At 43.0% G+C, this 20800-nt stretch overlaps 3 protein-coding genes across 4 annotated transcripts; 2 read left to right on the top strand and 1 right to left on the bottom strand.

The window, feature by feature from the left end:
* The first annotated feature begins 2551 nt into the window (after window positions 1–2551).
* Window positions 2552–4488, top strand: cryaa (crystallin, alpha A). The gene is made up of 3 exons (XM_023426950.2): window positions 2552–2898; window positions 3310–3432; window positions 4102–4488. The coding sequence occupies exons 1-3, from the start codon at window positions 2701–2703 to the stop codon at window positions 4309–4311; spliced, it is 531 nt and encodes a 176-aa protein (XP_023282718.1). The 5' UTR covers window positions 2552–2700; the 3' UTR covers window positions 4312–4488.
* Window positions 4489–4708: 220 nt separating this feature from the next.
* Window positions 4709–12970, bottom strand: hsf2bp (heat shock transcription factor 2 binding protein). The gene is made up of 10 exons (XM_023427057.2): window positions 12862–12970; window positions 12608–12717; window positions 11493–11655; window positions 10507–10610; window positions 10155–10304; window positions 9878–10022; window positions 9588–9705; window positions 9310–9413; window positions 8056–8255; window positions 4709–7714 (listed from the first exon to the last, which is right to left on the bottom strand). Exons 2-10 carry the CDS (start codon window positions 12656–12658, stop codon window positions 7685–7687), a joined length of 1065 nt encoding a protein of 354 aa, XP_023282825.1. The 5' UTR covers window positions 12659–12717; window positions 12862–12970; the 3' UTR covers window positions 4709–7684.
* An 88-nt stretch (window positions 12971–13058) lies between these two features.
* Window positions 13059–20753, top strand: LOC111670349 (ankyrin repeat domain-containing protein 10-like). 2 transcript variants are annotated; one of them, XM_023427056.2, is made up of 6 exons: window positions 13059–13313; window positions 14516–14668; window positions 14750–14841; window positions 18748–18965; window positions 19058–19138; window positions 19224–20753. In XM_023427056.2, exons 1-6 carry the CDS (start codon window positions 13059–13061, stop codon window positions 19535–19537), a joined length of 1113 nt encoding a protein of 370 aa, XP_023282824.1. In that variant the 3' UTR covers window positions 19538–20753. The 2 variants fall into 2 exon arrangements, with proteins under 2 accessions (XP_023282824.1, XP_023282823.1); XM_023427055.2 differs by having other exon boundaries at window positions 19221–20753.
* Window positions 20754–20800: the final 47 nt, after the last annotated feature.

The raw sequence follows: 20800 nt of genomic DNA, 5'->3' as shown, positions 1-20800 counted from the left end.
CAGGTAAACTGTAGTCAAGAGTTTAACATAACAACCTGAATAGGACCCTGTCTACTATATCTATATGATGTCAGACAATCAGCAACCACAGACAAAATTGGTCACGTGACCACACACTTTTAAAGAGGCATCAGTTGTACTCACTCAGTAATGAAGAGACGTCCACGGACGGAGTGATGAGCTTCATAAAACTGTTTTCGGCGGCGCAGCCATTTTTTCATGTCGAAGGAGTCGTGTGCTTCAGTAGACGTGCTGGAGCTTGCTGGTTAGCATGCTAACTTCAGTAGATGGGCCAGGGCTAGCTGGTTAGCATGCTAACTTCAGTAGAAGAAAAGATTTGATAGAGACAAGAGTTAACACTGGTGTTTGTTTCCACCTCTGGAGACAGATGTTGGTGAGTAAAGGAATGAAGTCTGATGCTGAACTCAAACGTTTCTTCTATGGTAAGTCAACAGCAACTAATGCTAACATTAGCTATGCAGCAATAGCAAAACTTGTGTAGAACTCCTTTAATCTCTTCCCAGCTCAGTACAGTTGAGAAAGGTTTTGGATGTGTAAGTCTGTAACTCACTAGATGTCATCTGACCTTCCTCCCTAATCACCCAGGCCTGTCTCCCACTCCCCTTAATGAAGACTCAGGCTTCCTGGAGATGCTATTCTCTGGAAGCGGGACCTGAATTCAGCCGGGAAGAGGTTTTTACAAGTGGAAGTGTTGTGCCAGCCTCCCCCCACCTTCTCATCTGTCACCACTCATGTTTATTTTTGTCATTCTGTCTCCTGTCACTTCTCCGTCTGCCCACTAGATGTCCTCGGACCTTCCTCCCTAATCAAGTCCTGACTCCCACACCCACCTCACCTGTCTCCCACTCCTCAGTCAATGCTCACATTACACCAGCCATCCTGAACTGTTCCTGCCTGGTCTGAGTCTGGGTTCTCCTCCTGTGCTCTGTACAACAGCAGTGACATTAGTAGTGTGACAGAATTTTTTTTACAAAAGAAACTAAAGAGGAAATTTAATATTCCAATAACATGAAATTTGTCTGCTCTCACTTTGTTTGTCCGTCCTTCTATCTTTGCTCCTCATGAAGAGGAAGAATAAAACTGGGCCTGTCCACCCTGCCTGTTGCCAGGTTGTCGGCCAAAACAGCTTTTCAGAGACAGAACACACAACCATTGTCTGTCCCATTGATAAAAACCCAGAATGCTGACTCTGCTGAACTGCAGCCAGTCTAACTGCATCTACGTCTGGTCTGCCGCAGCTAGGCACCCTGTACCCCAACAGCCTCCCCAAACTGCCCCTGAAACAGCCCCAGCCCCTGCTGCCCGGCCCAGTTGCTCTTGGCCTGTGCGTGCATGGAGCAGCTAAGCCCCTGTGCTAGCTGGCTAAAGCCCTGCGGGATTAGACTAATGCAGGCGGCGGGAAGCCACTGGTGGTGAAACAACAGGCATGGGAAGTGACCCTTATCTTTATCAGAATTTACTCTTGTTCACATGACACACCTCAGCTCTGAATTTTACCCGAATCATTTGGTCTTATTCATAAGATTTATAATCCTTTTTCACAAAAATGAACAAACATGGGCATAAACTTGTAGAAAAACACAACCACAAAGCAAAGAAGGCAACAAGGTAGTTGAAACGGCATCAAGCCAAGATGATAAAAAGCGCTGCTGGAGCCATAAACTACCTGGATTAGGAGACATGGACCTCCACCTAGAGTCAGCTGAGGATCACCTGATGGGGCCTGACATGGGGCCACCACCTTGTGGGCCCCGCTACATGCAAAGCTAGATGTAACGGTCAGTGTGGTGCAGTTCAGGTGAAGGAAACGGTCATGGAACGTCACCACTGTGGTGGAGAAGGATCTGGAGATAGTGGATAAAGTGCAGCTGTACCAAGTAGAATATTTTAATTCGTACTGGCTCCTTTCGACGTGAAAGCAGTGACTCTCTGAGCTCCTCACCCTATCTTTAAGGCTGAGCCTAGCCACTCTGCCGCTTGCATCCGTGACTTCATTCTTTCGGTCACTACCCAGAGCTCATGACCGTAGGTGAGGGTTGGAATAAAAACTGACTGGTAAATTTTGTTCTTCTCTCTATTTTCCTATCTGTGTTCTCTTCTGTGTGTCAGCTGTTGTTGCTCTGTGCGGCATTGTGTGTAAATCTGCTTCTGTCCAATCACACAGACAGAACAATACATCAGCATTGTGCCACTGTGGATGTGTGTGTCTGTTGTTGTTGCTCTGTGTGTATTGTGCCACTGACAGAGTGTGAGTGTGTGTGTGTCTGCTGATGAACTACCACTCAGGTAAAATCCCTCTGTGTCTTTAGTCGGCTTCCTGACCTCATTGTTTCTGTGCTGCCCTCCTTCACCGGGGGTTTGTTTTGGCAGCTCTGGGTGTCTGGTGTGTGGGTGGCACTGGGTCGCAGCGGGGTCTGGACCTAGTAGTGCCCCCCCCATCCTCAACCCTGATTCTGCTGACGGGGCCCAACCCACCATGAGATAATGCCATTCCAGAGGGATCGTGGCTAAAGCCTCTCTTTCTGGCTCTCAGGTATATAAAGAGGAGGCAGCCGGAGAGCAGAGGACAAAGCTCTCTGGAAACCTTCTTCATCATCATTCCTCACCTCCCTCCTTTCACCTGCCAGACTCTGTGCAGGTACATCTAGCCAGCCAAGCCGAGTCAAGTCTCTGCTCACTATGGATATTGCCATTCAGCACCCCTGGTTCAGACGCGCCCTGGGCTCCGTCTACCCCGCCAGACTCTTCGACCAGTTCTTTGGAGAGGGCATGTTTGACTACGACCTCTTCCCCTACACCGCCTCCACCATCAGCCCCTACTACAGACAGTCAGTGTTCCGCAACTTCCTGGACTCGTCCAACTCCGGCATCTCCGAGGTAACGACATCAGACTGTAGAGAAAGATACACAGACAGAGAAGAGCTGTGTTCATGCTCATGTTAAAATCAGGGTAGTAGCAGTAAATGTCTTAATTAATTAATTGTATAATATAAAGAGAAAGATCCAGAGTACATTAGAATTTCAAACTGGATTTTATCATATCAATAGGATATCAATAGGATCTATCAATGTGATCATGATTATGTCATTAAGTCATTAAATTAAATATCTAAACATTCTATACTTAAACTGTGACAGGTTCAGGCTCTTATTTTGAAGTGCATCAGTACTACTGATAATACTGCTAATTTACATCTGTAGCCCATAGGCAGGTAACATAAAGCACAAGTCACAACACACTATGATGATACAGTGCATCCTCTCTCTCTGCTTGTGTGTGTCCCTCAGGTGAGGTCTGACAGGGATAAGTTCACAGTCTACCTGGACGTTAAGCACTTCTCCCCTGATGAGCTTAGTGTGAAGGTCACCGACGACTACGTGGAGATCCAGGGAAAGCATGGAGAGAGACAGGTAAATAAAAAAACAGGTAGTGCTCCTCCCCCCCTCTCCCACACACCACTTTCAAAATAAAGTTAGTGATAACGTTTAGTCAGGTATTTACTGCTGTCTTGAAGCTTTTATGTTTTGGTTGCTAAGAAGTGTCTAAATGAGACTACAGAGGTTGTCGGGGACGTTAAACGTCATCATGTTGAACATGAAAACCGATCTACTCGCCAGTCCAACTTTACAGCCTCATTTTGGTCGTACAAACTGTAACTAACTTTGTCAGAGGGAAGGCTTTTGCAGAAGAGGTAGCTGGTAGGCGTTTGTAGTTGGTTTATAGCCTAACATTAGATTTTTACTTCTGCTGATTGTATTTAGGCTCCAAACGTAATAAAGTGGTGTTCATTAGTGAAGATTGCAATGCTGAACTAAACCAACAACAGGGAAACACATCATCCCTGCAGCTCTGTATACAATACTTTCAAAATATTTCTCCCAGCCTCCTGTTAGTCTTTTATTTTGAAGATCAACTGTGGCCAGGAAATACTGGTCACGGTTTGTTACTACAACAAAACCAGGAAGTGTTATTTCTGAGGACAATGTATGGTCAGTTACATTTATAGTGAGAATTGTTCCTTTAATTGGTATTGATCTATATTGATATTGATAGTTTGTGTTCATCGTTCTGTCTTTCAGGACGACCACGGTTACATCTCTCGCGAGTTTCATCGCCGCTACCGCCTCCCCTCCAGCGTCGACCAATCATCGATCACCTGCTGTCTGTCAACTGACGGCCTGTTGACTATGACTGGGCCAAAGGTCACCGGGGGTAGTGAGTCCAGCCGTGGCGACCGCAGTATCCCCGTCACCCGTGACGATAAGCCCAATGCCGCTGCATCCTCTTAAAGACCAGGGGTTGGGGTTTGACCGGGGGTGGTGGAGGGGCTCAACCCCCCAACAACCTGCATCGACTGGGACGGACGACCACAGATTCTTCTTCTCCGGTCCTCCTAGCTTCACTTCCTCCTCTGTAGATCCTTCGTAGCACTCTTCTGTTTTATTAGCACCATTGTTTTGAGTTTAACAAACCACCATGAGGGTGGTAAAGTGGGGGGGGGGGTTAGCTGAGTTCTGAAGGAGAGAAGTCATCTGAGTACGAGACTGAGAGCTGAAACTTCACTCTGCTGATGGTCCGTGTGTTTCAGAGCCAGTCCTCTGTCACTGCACATGGTTCAAGTTAAATGTCAAACATGTCCCAGGTTTCCATCAGTGAAGTTCTCTGACCTTCTGCTCTGTCTTCAGGATCCTGTTCTGTAGTCTAGACCTGTTCCATGGATTCAGGCGCAATACTGAGAAGTCCAGACTAAAGAAACTTATAATAAAGCTGTACAATTAACAAGAGGCACCTCCTGTGTGTGTGTGTGTGTGTGTGTGTGTGTGTGTGTGTGTGTGTGCGTGCGTGTGTGTGTGTCTGCACATTTCCTGCTCAGTCTTGTTAAAGGTCCATATAGTATAAACTATGACTAGGTTCTATATTAATACTGTGAAAGTATCACAGAGAAATGCACACAGCCTTAAAACCAGCAGTCAGGACTTCTGGAACTTTGTGATGTCACAACAAAGCATTCACTACTCTCAGCCCCGCCCACCTGGACCCACCATCCAATCTTGCAGGATTTGGTTTCTCTGAGTGTTTACCTGTAATCTGCTATATTTTTATAGCAGAGCGAAGCCTGAGAGAGGAGATGTAAAACTACACTGAGATGGTTTTTGGTTCTTAAAACCACAAACACATCTTCTTATGGATCAATACTTCAAAATAAAACACTCCATACTTCAAAATAAAACACTAAACAGGAGAAGTTTAAATATGGAGCTTTAACACTTATAGCAGATAGTCAGCTGATCTGACATGAGCCTTTTAATGGAGCTGAGCATTAGTGTAATTGTCACAGGAGACCGGGGGATATGTCTCCTACATTGTATGAAAAAGATAAATTTGACCCCCCTAAAAACTGTCCTCCATCGCTCCAGGTTGAAGCTCATACTGTCATTAGTACACTGGGTCAGGTTGTAGTGGTGTACCACAAAATAAACAAAAGAAGACAAGTCCAGTCAAAAGAGACAACATAGGAAAAACAGGCACAAAGAAAGAGGACTGATGAGATACAGGTTCAAGGTGACCACCAAGACCCTGTATCAAACTCTGTCCAGAGCTTCAGAGAAAGGAAGGTTAGAGACTGGTTGATGATTATTTAGAGACCCTGGATCAACATGTGGCTTCTCCAGTAAACAGTTTAACCACAGCAGATTAACAGTTGGTGGAGACAGTCACAGTAATCAATGATAAATATCAAAAATGTTGAAGTCACTGGTCTGTCACTGCAGTAACAGGAACAAGAACCACGAGCTCAGGTTCATGGACCAGTGTGTCGAATGGTAAATACATGCAAACCAATGTTAGAGGACAAACTGGAGGAGACAGTCAGACCAGAGACCAGAGGATCTGGTCAGGTCCAGCTGGTAGATTCTTCATTGCCCAACCTATCCCAAAGCAAGCAACACTGACATAGATCAACTTTTAAATGTAACTATTAGCTGTGTCCCAATTCAGGGGCCTTATCCTTTGGAGGAACTGAAACGAGACAGCCTGGTCTACAGAGATTTGATGCTGTTGCCACTGCGTCACAAAGCCAAGTTTGCATAGCAACCTTGACAACACATAACTTTTTCCCACGAAGGCTGTGTTTGGAACCGCCTTCTAACATACTGCCTACTACATACTCAATCGGTATAAACTGCATTCTGCCTACTGAATGAACAAATTAGTATGCTACTACCAAGCTGACTGTTCACACTGAAGTATACTGCCAGTATCCCAGAATGCATTTTGCATGAACTGGCAGCGACAGCGACGACTGGCGGGGATTTTAAAGTATTTTCTAATAACACTGTTTATAGGTCACTTTTTAAGTATTAACATTTGAGAATTTAACCTGTAGACACTTTTGGTCTATTTATAGAAGTAAAGGCTATTTGTAAATAGGGTTACAAAGGGGCGGAAAATTTCTGGTTAATTTCCATGGGAAGTTAAGCTTGGGAATTTTGGAAATATTCCATATTGGAAACTTTCCATGCGAATAATGGGAATTATTTGGAATTAATGGGAATTTAGGGGAACTAACTAGGAATATATTATATACATATATTATATATGTTTATTCCACAGGCACAAATGTGTGCCTTCAATAGTCTCTGTGCTTCAATTTTGAAAATCGCCAGTTTATTCCCATAATTTCCCATAAATTCCCATGGAAAGTTTCCATTTTTGAAAATTCCCGGAATTTTAAGGTTTACAGGCCATTGGCTTTAACAGATGTACCATTAGCTGCTGAACTGAGCTGAAAGACAATACTTACATTTAAAAGTAGCTCTCTGTCAGTGTTGTTTTCTTTCATTACCGGCATGCAATGAATCTTGGGATAGCTGCTGGACGAGACCAAGCTCCCTTCACTCCAGAGAGGGACGTAAAAAAAAAATAGATGAGAGAGGGTAAGAAGAAGAAGAGGAAATACAAAAAGTCTTCAAGTCGCACAGTCAACTTTGTCTTTGGACTGACTGTGATACCACAACAGACTGCAGGGAAGACTGGAGCAGTGTCTATCTCCATCCACACCACCTCTGGAGGCAGAGTGGTCTTAAGAGGTTTGGACCATCAATACTTCCATGCTATTGGTTGGCCTATTTTGTGGTCATGTGGGCTCTAAAGACGTTCAAAATTAGCATGTTTACACAGCATTTTTTGTCGTACATAAATGTGCAAATTTGACGTCTTAACGTGGATGTCAAAACAGATGTTTTGGACCAGTGTAGACCTGCTCTATATGAATTGATGAATACATGAATTTGTAAAAAATTCGAAATAACTTCTAACTACTATCTAACACTATTGATATATCGTTTTATATCATTATGGAGAGATTTTATCCTTTAAAATCAAATGTACAACATAATAAAGAGTGTAAAGAGTGAAGGGGTCTGTCCTTTCTGAATTCACCGTAACAAACACTGTATCAGTCAGAAAACTGTTTCTATGGAAACAGAAAGACATCATCTTTAATCCGTCTTGTACAAACCTGTGTCATTATATTCACATGAAGTAACAACAATAAGAAACATCAACATGAACTAATCAAAGACTGAACACAGACCATGTCAAGTGACATTGAGGGGGGACTGAACACAGGACCAGGACTGGACTGAAGATGCTGGATCCACATCAGAGGCTGTTCTGTTCACGCCCTCGACCCTGCAATCACACACACACACACACACACACACACACACACACTTTAATTACACCTCCACTATATTAACAATAAACTGACCCTGAGTATTACCCACAAGCCATTGCTGCTTCACTTGGATGATGTATGAACACCTATCAGTTTCAGAGCCCACTCCGTGAGTTGTGTCACATTAGTAACAAACAGAATGAAGATAAAATCATATCTTCATGGTAACACCTGAACATCTCACTGTGTATGGATGATACTGCAGATACTGTTGTCCTCATTAATGAGGAGTTTTAATTATAAAACGTGAACTTGTTGCACTACAAGGGTTCAACAGGTGCTGTGATTAAGGCACCTGTTGGAGGACCTGCAGGTCCTCCAGGGTCTGCTGGGCGGCCAGTCTCAGGCTTGGTTCAACACTGGAGGTGAGGTGGTGGACTCGAGCCTGGAGGTCTGGATCCAGCAGAGAGGAGCCCAGCAGGAGCAGCACCTCCTCGTCCAGCAGCAGAGACTGGAGGAGACGCAGAGAGTGGAGACACACCTCCCACTCTCCATCTGTCATAAGACAAAGAAAAGCATTAAATCCACATTTCCGATCAATCACAAACTATCAATATTTCAAATTGTTAATAAAAAATGATGAGCTCAGTATAAGAACAGTTGTTGATGATGTTTTTGTGGATCAGCTAATTGACTCATGACCTGTGAGTGTGGTGGATGAGAGACTACGACCTCCTCCAGTCCAGCCTGGAACAACTGTCCAATATCCCAGTGAGTCAAAGCAGCTCCACCTGCAGCAGCTGACAGAGGGTCACCACCACACCTGAGCCTCATGAGCCACACACACCTGCAGCTGTTGTTCCACTCACACACAGCTCAGTCTCTTACTCTGCTCACCCGTGAGAGAAGCTGGGGCACTTTAAGTTTCCTGCTTAAGAATGACACCTAAGGTTTAATTTCTCCTTAACTGGGGGAGTCACTTAAGGGTTACACAGAAGCTCTTAAAAGGTTTCCTTAGTTAAGAAAAAAAGTTGAGGCATTTGCAGCAGAGATTTTACAGCGGTAAAATTCTACTGTTTCCATGGGGACCATTGATTTACTGCCATTAGTACTTGTGATACCTTAACTCAGACTTTAAGGGAAATCTTAACTCAGGGTGCTTTGTGCAACTGTTTTTTAAGGAAACCTTAACTCAGATTATAAGGAAAATCTTAATTTAAGGTGTTTTTTGCAACAGATTGTATTAAGAAAACCTTAACTCAGGCTTTAAGAAAAACCCTTAACTTAAGGTGTTTTGTGCAATGATTTAACTAATTCCTTAAGAATAAGAATAAGATAGGGAAAAACCCTTAAAAACTTAAGTGAACATTTAAAGGATATCTTAATGAGAAGACTTAAGGGTGTTTTGTGAAACTGTTTCTATTTTAAGGAAACCTTAACTCAGACTTTAAGGAAAATCTTAACTTATGGTGTTCTGTGCGACTGTTTTTATTTTAAGAAAACTTAACTCAGACTTTAAAGACAATCTTAACGTAAGGTGTTTTGTGGTCCCTGTGGAGACAGGAAGTGTCACTGTGTAACACTGATGCAAATGTGGTGGTCTCCTCACCATTCAGCAGGGTCCAGATCAGAGGCAGGAGTCCTGGGTTCTCACTGATGTACTTGAGTCCTTTAACACTGATGCTGACATTATACAGAGCCATCAGCATCAACCTGCAGCAACACAGCAGCATCAGAAGCAGCACTGACACCTACTGTCCAAATCAGGTACTGACAGTCTGATTGAGTGACTTCAGTCAGTGGAGCTGTGAGTATGTTTCATGTTCACACTGATAAAAGACAAACAGCATCAACATAACACCCAGAGAGAGCAGCAACTCCACCTACACCTTCAGCTTGGGGAAGACTCCAGGCTTCATCAGCTCTAGCAGCTTCATCAGAATGTCCAGCAGGGTGTGAGCCGAGCCGGACAGGAAGTCCCGCCCACACGTGACTGCCGCTATGTCTGATTGGAGGGAGATAAAGACAAGGTGAGTGAGGGAGGTGTGGTCTGGAGCTGGCACTTTACAGCTGAACCACGTCTGACCCATCTGACACTCTGCTGCTCTGAGGCCACAACACTGACTAATGACCTCTTCAAAAGTGTCTGTGCTGCAGAACAGAAGTTGTGAACTCACTGGTGATGGTTCCAGCTAGAGCCAACACAAATTGGTGCTCCTTGGAGTTCTGGTCCTCAGTCTGGGTCTTCAGCTCCACATCCAGAGACCTGACGAAGCTCTCCAGAGTCTGAGCAGCTACAGCCAGGAAGGCCTGCAGCTTCCCCTGCACATACACACACACACACTTATATATCAGACAACACAGCTCCACCAATCAGCTGTCAGATACCAAATATGAAACTCAGAGTTTACTGTTTACCCTGTTTGTCACACACATACACACAGACAGACTCACGTCAGCCAGCCAGTGTGTGACCGTGTCCTCTATGACAGAGCAGCTCCACAGTAGACTGCAGGTTGCAGATCCCAGACCAGAGCAGAAGTCTGCCTGCTGCTGCAGCTCTGCTCCACTCTGCCACAGCTGCTCACGTAACAGCAGCTTCTCCTGCGCACGCACATACACACACAAAGGTGTCTTGACATATTAAAACAATCAAGTTATCTGGATGGTTAAAGAACAGTTTTTTTGTTTGAAACCACCCCTTAAAGCCTGATCACTGATCTCAGAGCAGTGTACACACACACACACACACACACACACACACACACACAGACAGCCCAGCCTAATGTCTCTCGGCCTCTCTCACCTCTCTCTCTCTCTGACAGTCAGTCTGAACTGCGTCCAGTCTGGACTGGAGGTGCAGACACTTCTGTCTCAGCTGCTCCTGTTCCTGCACAAGCAGCTCCTTCACTGCACACACACACGCACACGCACACGCACACACACACACACACACACACACAAAGATATTTAACTGAGGGTGTAGACTTGGTTGGTTCATGGTGCTGGTTCTCCTGCATGCTAACATGCTAATGCTAACAAGCTTTATATAAAAAAAATGAGAGTATAATATTTAGAAAAACCACATTAACTTGTTGATTATTAATGATGTAACTTTGTAACTTCATTAATTTAGTTATTTTTGGAATTATAGATTATTGATGATGAATCAGTTTGATCAGTGAACAGCAGTGAGAAGCTTCAGCAGAGTCTCTGCTGTTAAACATTAACACCATATACAACAGTTTAATAAGACCAGTGTTACAGACATCAGTGAAACCAGCAGGGACCACACTGACTTTACATGCACTCACTATAAACTAATTGATCATTTATTGATATTTATTGATATCACATCCCATAAGGTTCTTTACAAACACATCTGGATCTCCTGCTGTCCTGTTGCTTGTCTCCACAGTAGCTCAACCTGACCTCGCCACTCATCACTATTTAACACTATTATATTATATATAATAATATATATTATATTATTATAATATATTTTAAATTATTCTATTGTTTTTTCTATAATAAATAATATTTTTATTTTGTTATTACATATATCGCTCTTATATTGACAGGATATCATATAAATTACTATTATATATTCTATTATTATTATTACATTCTTTCTACAGTTATATTTAGGTAATTAATTTACACTATACTTTCTTTTTCAGTCTCTGTCACACCTGTTTTTGTTATGTCACTAATAAAGGGAATCATCCCTCTCAGAAACAGAACATAACATCCTCTTTTCTCGCCTCCAGGTTCAGGTGAAGAGCAGTGTACCTGTCTGAGCTGTTCGAGCCTGATGCAGCATCTCCATCAGGTTCGGATTCAGGACTCTGGGAAGGAAGTCCCTAAGCTGCATCACCTCTGTGGTCAGCTTCTCCAAGTCTCTCTTCCTCACTCTGACAAAGACTTCCTGATGGACCTCAGAGCTGACGTGGATCTTAGAGGAGGAGATACGACAGACATCGACAGAACAAGAAGAGACACATCATCACCTGGTTCTTCATAGATAATCACAGAACCACAGTGCCACCAGGTCTACAGCTCACGCACACCTACACAAACCTGGTGTCTGGACTGTGAGGGGTGAGGTCTTCAGGTAGCTCTGACAGCAGTGTGGTATGAAACATGTCAGACTAAACATGTGAAGAGGCAACAGTCTACAAGTCCAGTTCTCCTTCTTCTTTAATGGTGGGTGACACCACGTCTCCTGTCCACTGGTTCACCATCCTAACAGCTTCTGCACATGTGCTCTTATTTTGAAGTCTACCTCATTACTCGACATCCTCCATATGCCACACTTCACGCCACAGCTGTATGACCAAGTGTTTGACAGTCATAGTCGTACAGGTAAGGAGCGTTCTCCCTCACAGGTAAGGTCATGTGTCCCAGTGAAACTCTGTGGGAGATCTTCTTCCTCTAATCACAACTAACCACTTAACTAAAAAAATTAGGCACATCCAAAGGAAACCTATGCACTAAGCATCTGATGTCAGGCATACACTGCATAGCAAAATCGCTACGCACATGCACTTGTCATTGTTCTATTACCATTAAATACATTTAGCTATATGGAACGTTTGACTGCCATGGGTACATGGTGATGAGGAATCATGCTATGAAAAGTCTGATGTAAACGAAAAGATCTCCAAAAGAGTGAAACTCTTGAGATCTTCTTCCTCTATTCCAAACTCTCTTCTCTGCACACTAATCTTCATGCATCCTTCAGTCTCCCTCCTTTCAGATTTACCTTCACCTACTCCACCTGCTTCCTTCACTTCATCCTACATCCTCTCCCTCTGTCCTTAATCCCTACAAATGTCCGACACATTCCCGCCTCGACTCTGCTGACCTTTGACCTAGGTCATCCAGCTGTGTTTCCTTGCTCTTACCTTTGATCCGTGACTCAGAGCCAGCGGTTTCCCGCCCAATGACGCTGACATATTATGGTCGGTGTGTTTGTTGTCTTCTTCTGCTGCTGTTGTTGTTGATGCTGCTCTTCCTGTGGGGTTGCTAGCATCAATAACATACACTGTAAACCTAGCTTCATTACAACATTAGCTATGGTATGTTTCCGTGTTTAAAGGAGGAAAGTTAGCCTGTTGTGAATGAGTTGTTAATTATAATAAGAGTATAATTTTCTAACCTACATATAGTTGTAAGGTTTCCCTCCGACCTCAAGGTGGCACGACGGCTGAAGGAGTTCCCGACCGGTTTTTAGCCCGAACTGTAGACAGCTAGCCAAATACCTCGGTGTGGTCCAGTCCGGGTTTTGTGATGCTCCAGCCGAGAAGAGAGGCTTATCTCCTCTTCCTTTGTGTTTGAACCGTTTTAGTCTGTTATATGGGACCGGGATCACTGGAGAGAACTGTGTCTGTGAGCCACCTTCACGGTCCACTCATGTCTGCGGGACAGGAGACCGACTTCTCCTGTGATGAGGTATTCATCAGCCGGTTTCCCATCCATCGAGCCTGCCGGGATGGAGATGTTGGAGCTCTGGTCTCTCTGTCTCACCAGCTGCCGGACCAGGCTCCTCTGACTGCTGAGGACTCCTGCTACGGCTGGACCCCCATACACTGGGCTGCTCACTACGGACAGGTAGGGATTACGGTACACGGTGGATTAAGAGATTTACCTGGCGACAGGTAATCTTCCTAAAGGCTGAAACTCCTTCAGCGATGTTTCCTATTGTGTTGAGTCATAACTTATCAACAGTAAACCACAGTTCTTCATTTACCTGCAGTCAACCTGAATCACGGCTAATATCGTCATTAACTAACATGGCGGGAAACAGGAGCATGAACCACATCAAAGGGCTGATATTTAATGAGCTGATAGTGTCATTTACTGCTCTGACACAATTTGTCTGTTTGTTACTGTAAAATAAAGTTTTCTAAGCGAAAAAACTAAAGCGAGGGGTTGCAGCGTTTCCATTGGTTCAGGAGAAGCCAATGGAAAATCAGGCGCCAAAACATCTTCAGGAAACCAGGAAGTGTGTATTTTATGACGTGATACTGTAAACTTTATCCAGAACATGCTAATGTGACAGGGCAGATTAAAAACAAAATAAAATAAGTTTCCTTTAAATAAATGAACTACAAGTTCCTGAATAAACACAAAGGTTCCACTGGTAAAAAAGTGATGTGTACCATATAAAATCAACAATAGAAGCAGGGAAACACATTTATTTTGGGACTGCACCTTTTCCAGACATCTTTGCTAGAACAGACTGCTTTTTATTACAACCACTTTGTAATCATTTTTCCTTTAAATATGAATATGTATTGTTTGATTTCCATGGCCCTAATACTACTTAATACATTTTTTATTTTGCTAAATTTCACATCTATAAGAGCAAGTTTTCAAATAATAATCCATTCTTTCCTGAAAATAAGTATATCCACCATTTCTAGGAGTACAAATAGAAAAGCAATTAAGACATATAATGTTTGCTTACATTGTAACATTTTTGTAATAAACATGCTAACATTACATTAGTGTCCTCGCAGCTCTCACCTAAAACAGTATGTAACACTTTTGATATAAAAATAAAGTAATTACAGACACATTTAACAGGGCTGAATAAAAATACATCATATTAACATTTATTAGTTAAAAGTTGAACCACAGCCTCCTTCTGCTTTATTTACACCAGCGTCTCTCAACCTTAGGGTAATTTTTCACAATAAAAGTGAATCTGTTGACACCTGAAGATTCCTGCTTGATATGAGGCCCCTGGTGTTGTATTCACCAACAGATGTTTTCACTTGTTACATTGTCATGTTGGGCTGTGTTCACAGCTAGAGTGTGTGGTGCGCCTGGTGCAGATGGGTTGTGAGGTCAACATGGTAACCAGCCGCTTCAACCAGACACCGACACACACCGCAGCGTTTGGAGGACACCCTCAGTGTGTGGTGTGGCTGACTCAGGCCGGAGCTGACGTCAACAGGCAGGTCAGTCCTCTATCACAGAGACACCCGAGAGCGCCATCACTACTGCTGCACACCTTCATTATTACCTCTGTGTGTCTTCAGGACTTTGTAGGCGAGGCTCCCATCCACAAGGCGGCTCGCTCAGGTAGTTTGGAATGTGTCCAGGTGCTGTTGATAGCAGGAGCTAAACCACAGTAAGTATCCTGCAGTGTGACCTCTGTGCAACTACACAGCAGCTCTGTCATGCTCAGTGTGAACCACAGCAGCAGCTGCTCATGTTGCAGCTCTGTGAGTCTCTGAGGATAAATCTACTGACAGGTCTTGTGTCAGTAATCACTTCTGCAATGTTGATGAAGCGGCAGCACGCAGCATCAAATCTAAACTACCGCTGCATTTTCTGTATGTTCTGCACAGTTTGATCAGAATCTAACATTAAAGATAATACAACAACCTGGGTTTGACCTCCACCCCCATGCATTTATACATTCTCCCGTTGAAGCTCTGCTGCTGTGGTGTAAGTGTGTTTTCTGTTTTCATTATAATCTCAGTGTTTTGCTAATGTCACGTCAGCTGTCTGGGAGGAAACGGTCACACTGGTTTACTTTCTACTACTTAGTAAAGATTGCCTCATGATGTCAGACATTAAGCTGTTTTAATCATAAAACAACACAGCAAAGACTCATTTAAGTCTCACAGTGTGACTGCTGCTACAGCCTACAGCTACAAACCAACCAATCAGAGTACAACAGGAAATGATGACGTTTCAAAATAGATATTAGAGGTTTTTTTAAAACCTGAACATCTTTATTCTGTCTTAATTAGAAAAAGACTAATTTCTATAAAGGTTTCTTAACCATAAACCCCCCACACACACACACACACACACACACACACACACACACATGTTGCTTTAGTGATTAAATGATCTCCTCTCACATACCAGGACCTGATTTGTAGAAATATTCCAGTTGTTTTATTGGCTGTTTTCTCCCAAATCAACTGATTGAAGGTGGATTTATACTGAGTCATACCTTTATAGTCAGAGTTCACAATGACAGTAATGTAATGTGTGTGTGTGTTGTTTTTTTCTTCAACAGCTTCACAGGTAAACTGTTCTCATATCTATATGTTAGTTAGACACTGGCATTAATGTTGATGTTATATAAAGGCAGAGAAGCTCATGTGTTTCTGTTTACATGAAATCACTGACACAAAGAGAAAATGACCCTTGTTTGACCCTTGGAGGGAATAGTTCACTTATCAAATAATATATATATACGATAGTGTATCAAATACAGACAGAGAAATATGAAGTCATCAGACAAACTTCATTAATTCACCACAGCTTCAGTTTCATTTTTATCAGTGAACAAAGAAACTGGAGCTGAAATTATTTACAATTATTACCAATATGAAATACAACAATTCATCAGATTTACGTTTACAATTCAAAAAGTTCGAATTTTTATAACAAGATTTCACTGCACCTCCTAATCTGCATAAACACTGCCACTTAATTCAGTTAAATCCAATTACATGAAATTAATTTACATTGAAAAATTAATTGAAATCAAATTGAATTAGATTATATAAAACAAATTATATTCTAAATTAAATTAAATTAAATTGAAATAAAAAAATAATTCAATTTAATTGATTGATTTATTTTAAAAATATAATTAAATTCTAAATTAAATTTAATATGTATTAATATATTACTAGATAAAAATGTTTACTGATATTCAGTTAAAGTCTACTCTGTTTCTTTTCTTATTGGATTTGACTTGACGAGAAATCAAACGAGCGCTGGTTGATGTAGAATCAGTGTCAGTGAACGCAGCACATGAGCTCTTCAGCCTCAGGACTGACAGTCAGCCTTGGTGAGGTGTGTTTAATGTGACTGATTGGTCCTGACTCATGTTACATGTTGAACTCTATCATGTGCTGTGTTGTGTGAAGACAGCTTCGTGTCAAAGTGTGCTGGCAGAGACAAACACCTGCTCGTTCTGATGTTTTACAGCGGGTCAATTTGAACATGATTTTCTCAAGTAAGAGGGAGCAGTCCATATAGCACTGCAGAGTCAGCTGTTCACTATCGCTTCCTACACTTTCTGCAGCTGGCAGACTGGCGAGGTATTTCCTGCAGTGATTGGTTTCCATGCTAAGACAGCACTGATGATGATAATGATGATGATAGTTATGTGTAGGCCTGCATGCTTAGCTAACTGTGTGCTAACCAAGTTTTACTGGACTCACCTCGGGAGGTAGAGTAGGAACCTCAGGAGCTCAGGTAGGAAGAATTAAATCATCAGGAGTTCCATAAAATGAAATGTTTCTTCTAACGCCATGATTCGACATGTGGTTGCAAATACAGGATTTTTTTACACAGTCTGAACCCTGATCTCAGGGTCAGTCTGGAGGACACCAGACAAGACACCTATACAAACCTGTTAGTATCATTATCACAACTGGGCATCTAGCTAGAAGGCTAACCCGAGGCTAATTCAGCTGCTGCCTAATTAACAACCCAGGTGTGATTAGCGCAGACACTGATACCTGCTAATTAGTGCTAACATATGAATAAAATACTAGTAGAATTTGACAGCTCAGACTTCTTCATGTTCTGTTTGTCAGTTAACAACAAGTCAAGTTATCCGTCTGATATTTACATGAAGAACCACAAACACAATAAACTGAGGAGACACAGACAGCTAGCTGCTACACACCTGTGCTAACACCTACCTGTTACTGAAAGAGGCCCTGTCCTCAATTTTACATAACTTTAAACCTTAAACTATAGAGACTGTTTTTGTACCAGGCTGTAAACGTGTTTATTTCTGCTGTAAAATTGGACATTTTAACATGGGAGTCTGTTGGAGCCAGACTCTAGTGGTCAGTGGGTTTTTGGTTTTTCAGTGTTGGCTTCAGTTCATGTTGGATTATAATGATACTCTCCTGTTAGCATCGTTAGCACAGCTGGGCGTCTAGCTAGAGGGCTAACCCAAGGCTATTTCATCTGTTGGCTACTTAGCTAGTTAACGAGCTAAGCTAACAAGCCAGGTGTGGTGAGCGCAGACACTGATACCTGATAATTAGTACTAACATATAAATAAAATAAGAGTATAATTTCACTAGTTCAGTAGAAATTAGCTATAGAGACCAAGACTGTTTTTTGTACCAGGCTGTAAACATGTTTATTTCTGGTGTAAAGTTGGACATTTTATAATGGGAGTCTGTGGGGATTGACTCACTGTTGGAGCCAGACTCTAGTGGTCAGTGGTGTTTGGTTTTTCAGTGTTGGCTTCAGTTCATGTTGGATTATAATGATACTCTCCTGTTAGCATCGTTAGCACAGCTGGGCGTCTAGCTAGAGGGCTAACCCAAGGCTATTTCATCTGTTGGCCGCTTAGCTAGTTAACGAGCTAAGCTAACAAGCCAGGTGTGGTGAGCGCAGACACTGATACCTGATAATTAGTACTAACATATAAATAAAATAAGAGTATAATTTCACTAGTTTACTTTTAAATAAATCATCGTTTTTGGTGATTTTCACTTTGTCTGGTGTTGAGGAAGATAAATCTCGAAATTAGATTATTAGTGAGGAGACATTTCATTTTATGTCAGAGTCAGAGTGAGGATTTAATAATTAGTCAGTTAACAGGACAAATGATCTTTACTGTTTTATGATGTAGAAAACAAACCTTCTGATGTTAGCACTTTTATCTGATGGCTGTAAAAAATTTTAAATAATTACACTGAATTAATGAATTAAAGATATCTGTCATTGTAAAATAGATTATAATCTTATCTTTAATGTGTGATGTGTTTATTCTATGATCTTGTAGAAGCAGTAGGATCAGATTCATTGATCAAAGTGTTGCAGAGGGAGTTTGTCAGGACCAGAATAGCTGAAGTGATTTATGTTGATGTATTGATCAGCTGACTGATGATGTCAGCTCTCTCTGGAGCCTGTTGATTGGTCGTGATCATCTCTCCCTGCAACATGTAGCCTCTTCCTCTAATGTCAGGTCAGTCAGTGATGAGACACTGTGACGTCTCACAGGAAGCAGTTCGTCTCACTCCTCCCTCCTCTTCCACAGTTTAAGGAACGCCAGTGGGCAGACGGCGGCCGACCTGGCCCACGCTCACGGCTTCTTCGACTGTTCCCGCTTCATCTCTAACGCCCAGAAGCAGCTGCAGCAGCTGAACACACTCCGTGTGGGCGGAGACACCGCCAGTGGTCAGAGCCTGCTGAGCAGGAAGAGGCTGCTGACGGCAGTGGAGTCTGGACACGCCAAGAGAGCCAAGAGAGCAGACAGTAAGAGACTGTTAATAAACTAACCATCTGATTGGCTCTGACTGTGCACATCTGGATGATGTCGTTCACATGTGGCTGTCTGCCTCCTCCAGATGTGCTGCTGCAGATGCACATCAGTGCAGGTGAGGAAGTGGAGAGCATGAACGTGGAGTCAGGACAGGAGCTGAGCTCAGGTGAGACTGTGATTATAACATGTTCTCACTGATGAAGATGGGTTCGTGATGAAGAGACTTATTGATAAATGTTTTCATAAAGCAGATGACGACTCCAAAGCCTTCACCAACGGCCATCATCATCATCATCACTCTCAGGAGGAGCCAGTCAATCAGCTGCCAGCAGCAGGTCCGACTCAGCACTCCTCCGCTGACATGTGCGGCTCCCTGCATTTGACTGGGAGCCCCAGCAGCTGTGTGTCCCAGCGGCCGGCCTGGTGGGGGCTGATGGGGGCAGACCTCGGGGACTTCCAGCAGTATGGACACTACCACGGCTTTGGAGACACAGCAGAGGAGCTGAGTGACGGCAGACACAAGGCGGCCGTGGCCGGCACCGTCCACCTGTACCGCGGCTCATAGACACAGGGTCATCCCCCACAAACAGGGAGGGGAGGGGTCACTCTGACACTTTGGGTTTGACAGCTGATTGTTTTTCCCTGTCCTTGCTGCAGACATCCAGGTCATGTTCATGATTTGGTCACATAGTCCTAACTCAAAGTCCACACGCAGCTTCGTTTGAGCTTTCAACCACATCTCATGGTTTTCATCAGCAGAGGGAGCTGACGCTTAAGCTATCTTCCAACTGACACTGGGGTTAGAGAAATCTGGCAAACGGTCAAATGTTCACAGTCGTCATACTACAGACTGATTTCATAGCTAACGCTGAAACTCGCCAGCTCCTCCATTTTCTTTTTAATTGCATTATGAGACAGCAGTGGTAATGCGGCTGGGGTGACTGGTTTGGCAGGTGTATATTTTACTTTTGATCGAGGAAAGGTAGTTTCCACCTGCTCGTAGTCTTTATGCTAAGGTTGTGCAGACCCAGTCCAGACCTGCAGAGTCTCTGCACCGAAGCTCAGACAACAAACTGAACAAATCAGTAACTGATTTTGTCAGTGGTGGGTGGAGTTTGCAGACTCTCTGTAGGACTGTGAATGTTGGACTGCTTCTTTAAATCTGCTGTTTACAACACAAACACTGAACATCGGAGCTTGTTCACACCTGTTCTGGTCTGAACAGGGCCTGTTACATTGTAAAAGCTCAGGTGTTCAGTTCTGCAGGTGAACATCTGGAGGTGTGGACTGTTAGCGTCCTGGATGAACTGTGTCACCTTCTAATCTCCACACACACACACACCCACACTTCCTTCAATGTATTCCTGCATTTACATCCTTGATCTATTAGTTCACTGCTGCTGCTGGTTTGCACTATTAAGGGCTGTTGGATCATGTGGTATTGTGTGTGTGTGTGTGTGTGCGCACAACAGCTGAGGTGTGTGTGGTGGAGGCTGTCCTCTCCATGTGGCCTGATCCTGATCCTGCTGCACTGAGACTGAGAACTGCTGCTGGTCTTGATCCACCAAAGGGAATGTGTTTGTTTATTGTTGCTTTTATTTTGAAATCTGTTATTATTTATGTTAGAGCAGATGAATGTGTTTGTACTCTTATTATGAAACATACTGTAGACTCATAATGACATCACTGAGGTCTAAACACTATGTGCCAAAACTGACTCACTGTCTCTGAAAGCTCTTTGATACTTTTATTAAAACCTGTTTTTACTGTTTCATAAAAAAGAGACTGATTTTTTTTTTTCTCCTGTCTCCATGACAACCAAGGAAAA

Source organism: Seriola lalandi, unplaced genomic scaffold (genome assembly GCF_002814215.2).
Source record: "Seriola lalandi dorsalis isolate HSWRI2012SDOR001 ecotype SW California unplaced genomic scaffold, Sedor1 jcf7180002054850, whole genome shotgun sequence".
In the NCBI taxonomy this organism is placed as follows: Eukaryota; Metazoa; Chordata; class Actinopteri; order Carangiformes; family Carangidae; genus Seriola; species Seriola lalandi.
This window is presented reverse-complemented; position numbering and strand designations above follow the sequence as displayed.

Coding starts and splice junctions, on each gene's coding strand:
- cryaa (XM_023426950.2), top strand. CDS start 2,701: ATGGATATTGCCATTCAGCACCCCTGGTTCAGACGCGCCCTGGGCTCC. Junction 2,899..3,309: donor CCAACTCCGGCATCTCCGAG/GTAACGACATCA, acceptor TGTGTCCCTCAG/GTGAGGTCTGACAGGGATAA. Junction 3,433..4,101: donor GAAAGCATGGAGAGAGACAG/GTAAATAAAAAA, acceptor TCTGTCTTTCAG/GACGACCACGGTTACATCTC.
- LOC111670349 (XM_023427055.2), top strand. CDS start 13,059: ATGGGACCGGGATCACTGGAGAGAACTGTGTCTGTGAGCCACCTTCAC. Junction 14,669..14,749: donor GAGCTGACGTCAACAGGCAG/GTCAGTCCTCTA, acceptor GTGTGTCTTCAG/GACTTTGTAGGCGAGGCTCC. Junction 18,966..19,057: donor GAGAGCCAAGAGAGCAGACA/GTAAGAGACTGT, acceptor TGCCTCCTCCAG/ATGTGCTGCTGCAGATGCAC.
- hsf2bp (XM_023427057.2), bottom strand. CDS start 12,658: ATGTCAGCGTCATTGGGCGGGAAACCGCTGGCTCTGAGTCACGGATCA. Junction 9,414..9,587: donor GTCTTCCCCAAGCTGAAGGT/GTAGGTGGAGTT, acceptor GTGTTGCTGCAG/GTTGATGCTGATGGCTCTGT. Junction 7,715..8,055: donor ACCTGCAGGTCCTCCAACAG/GTGCCTTAATCA, acceptor GTGTGATTGCAG/GGTCGAGGGCGTGAACAGAA.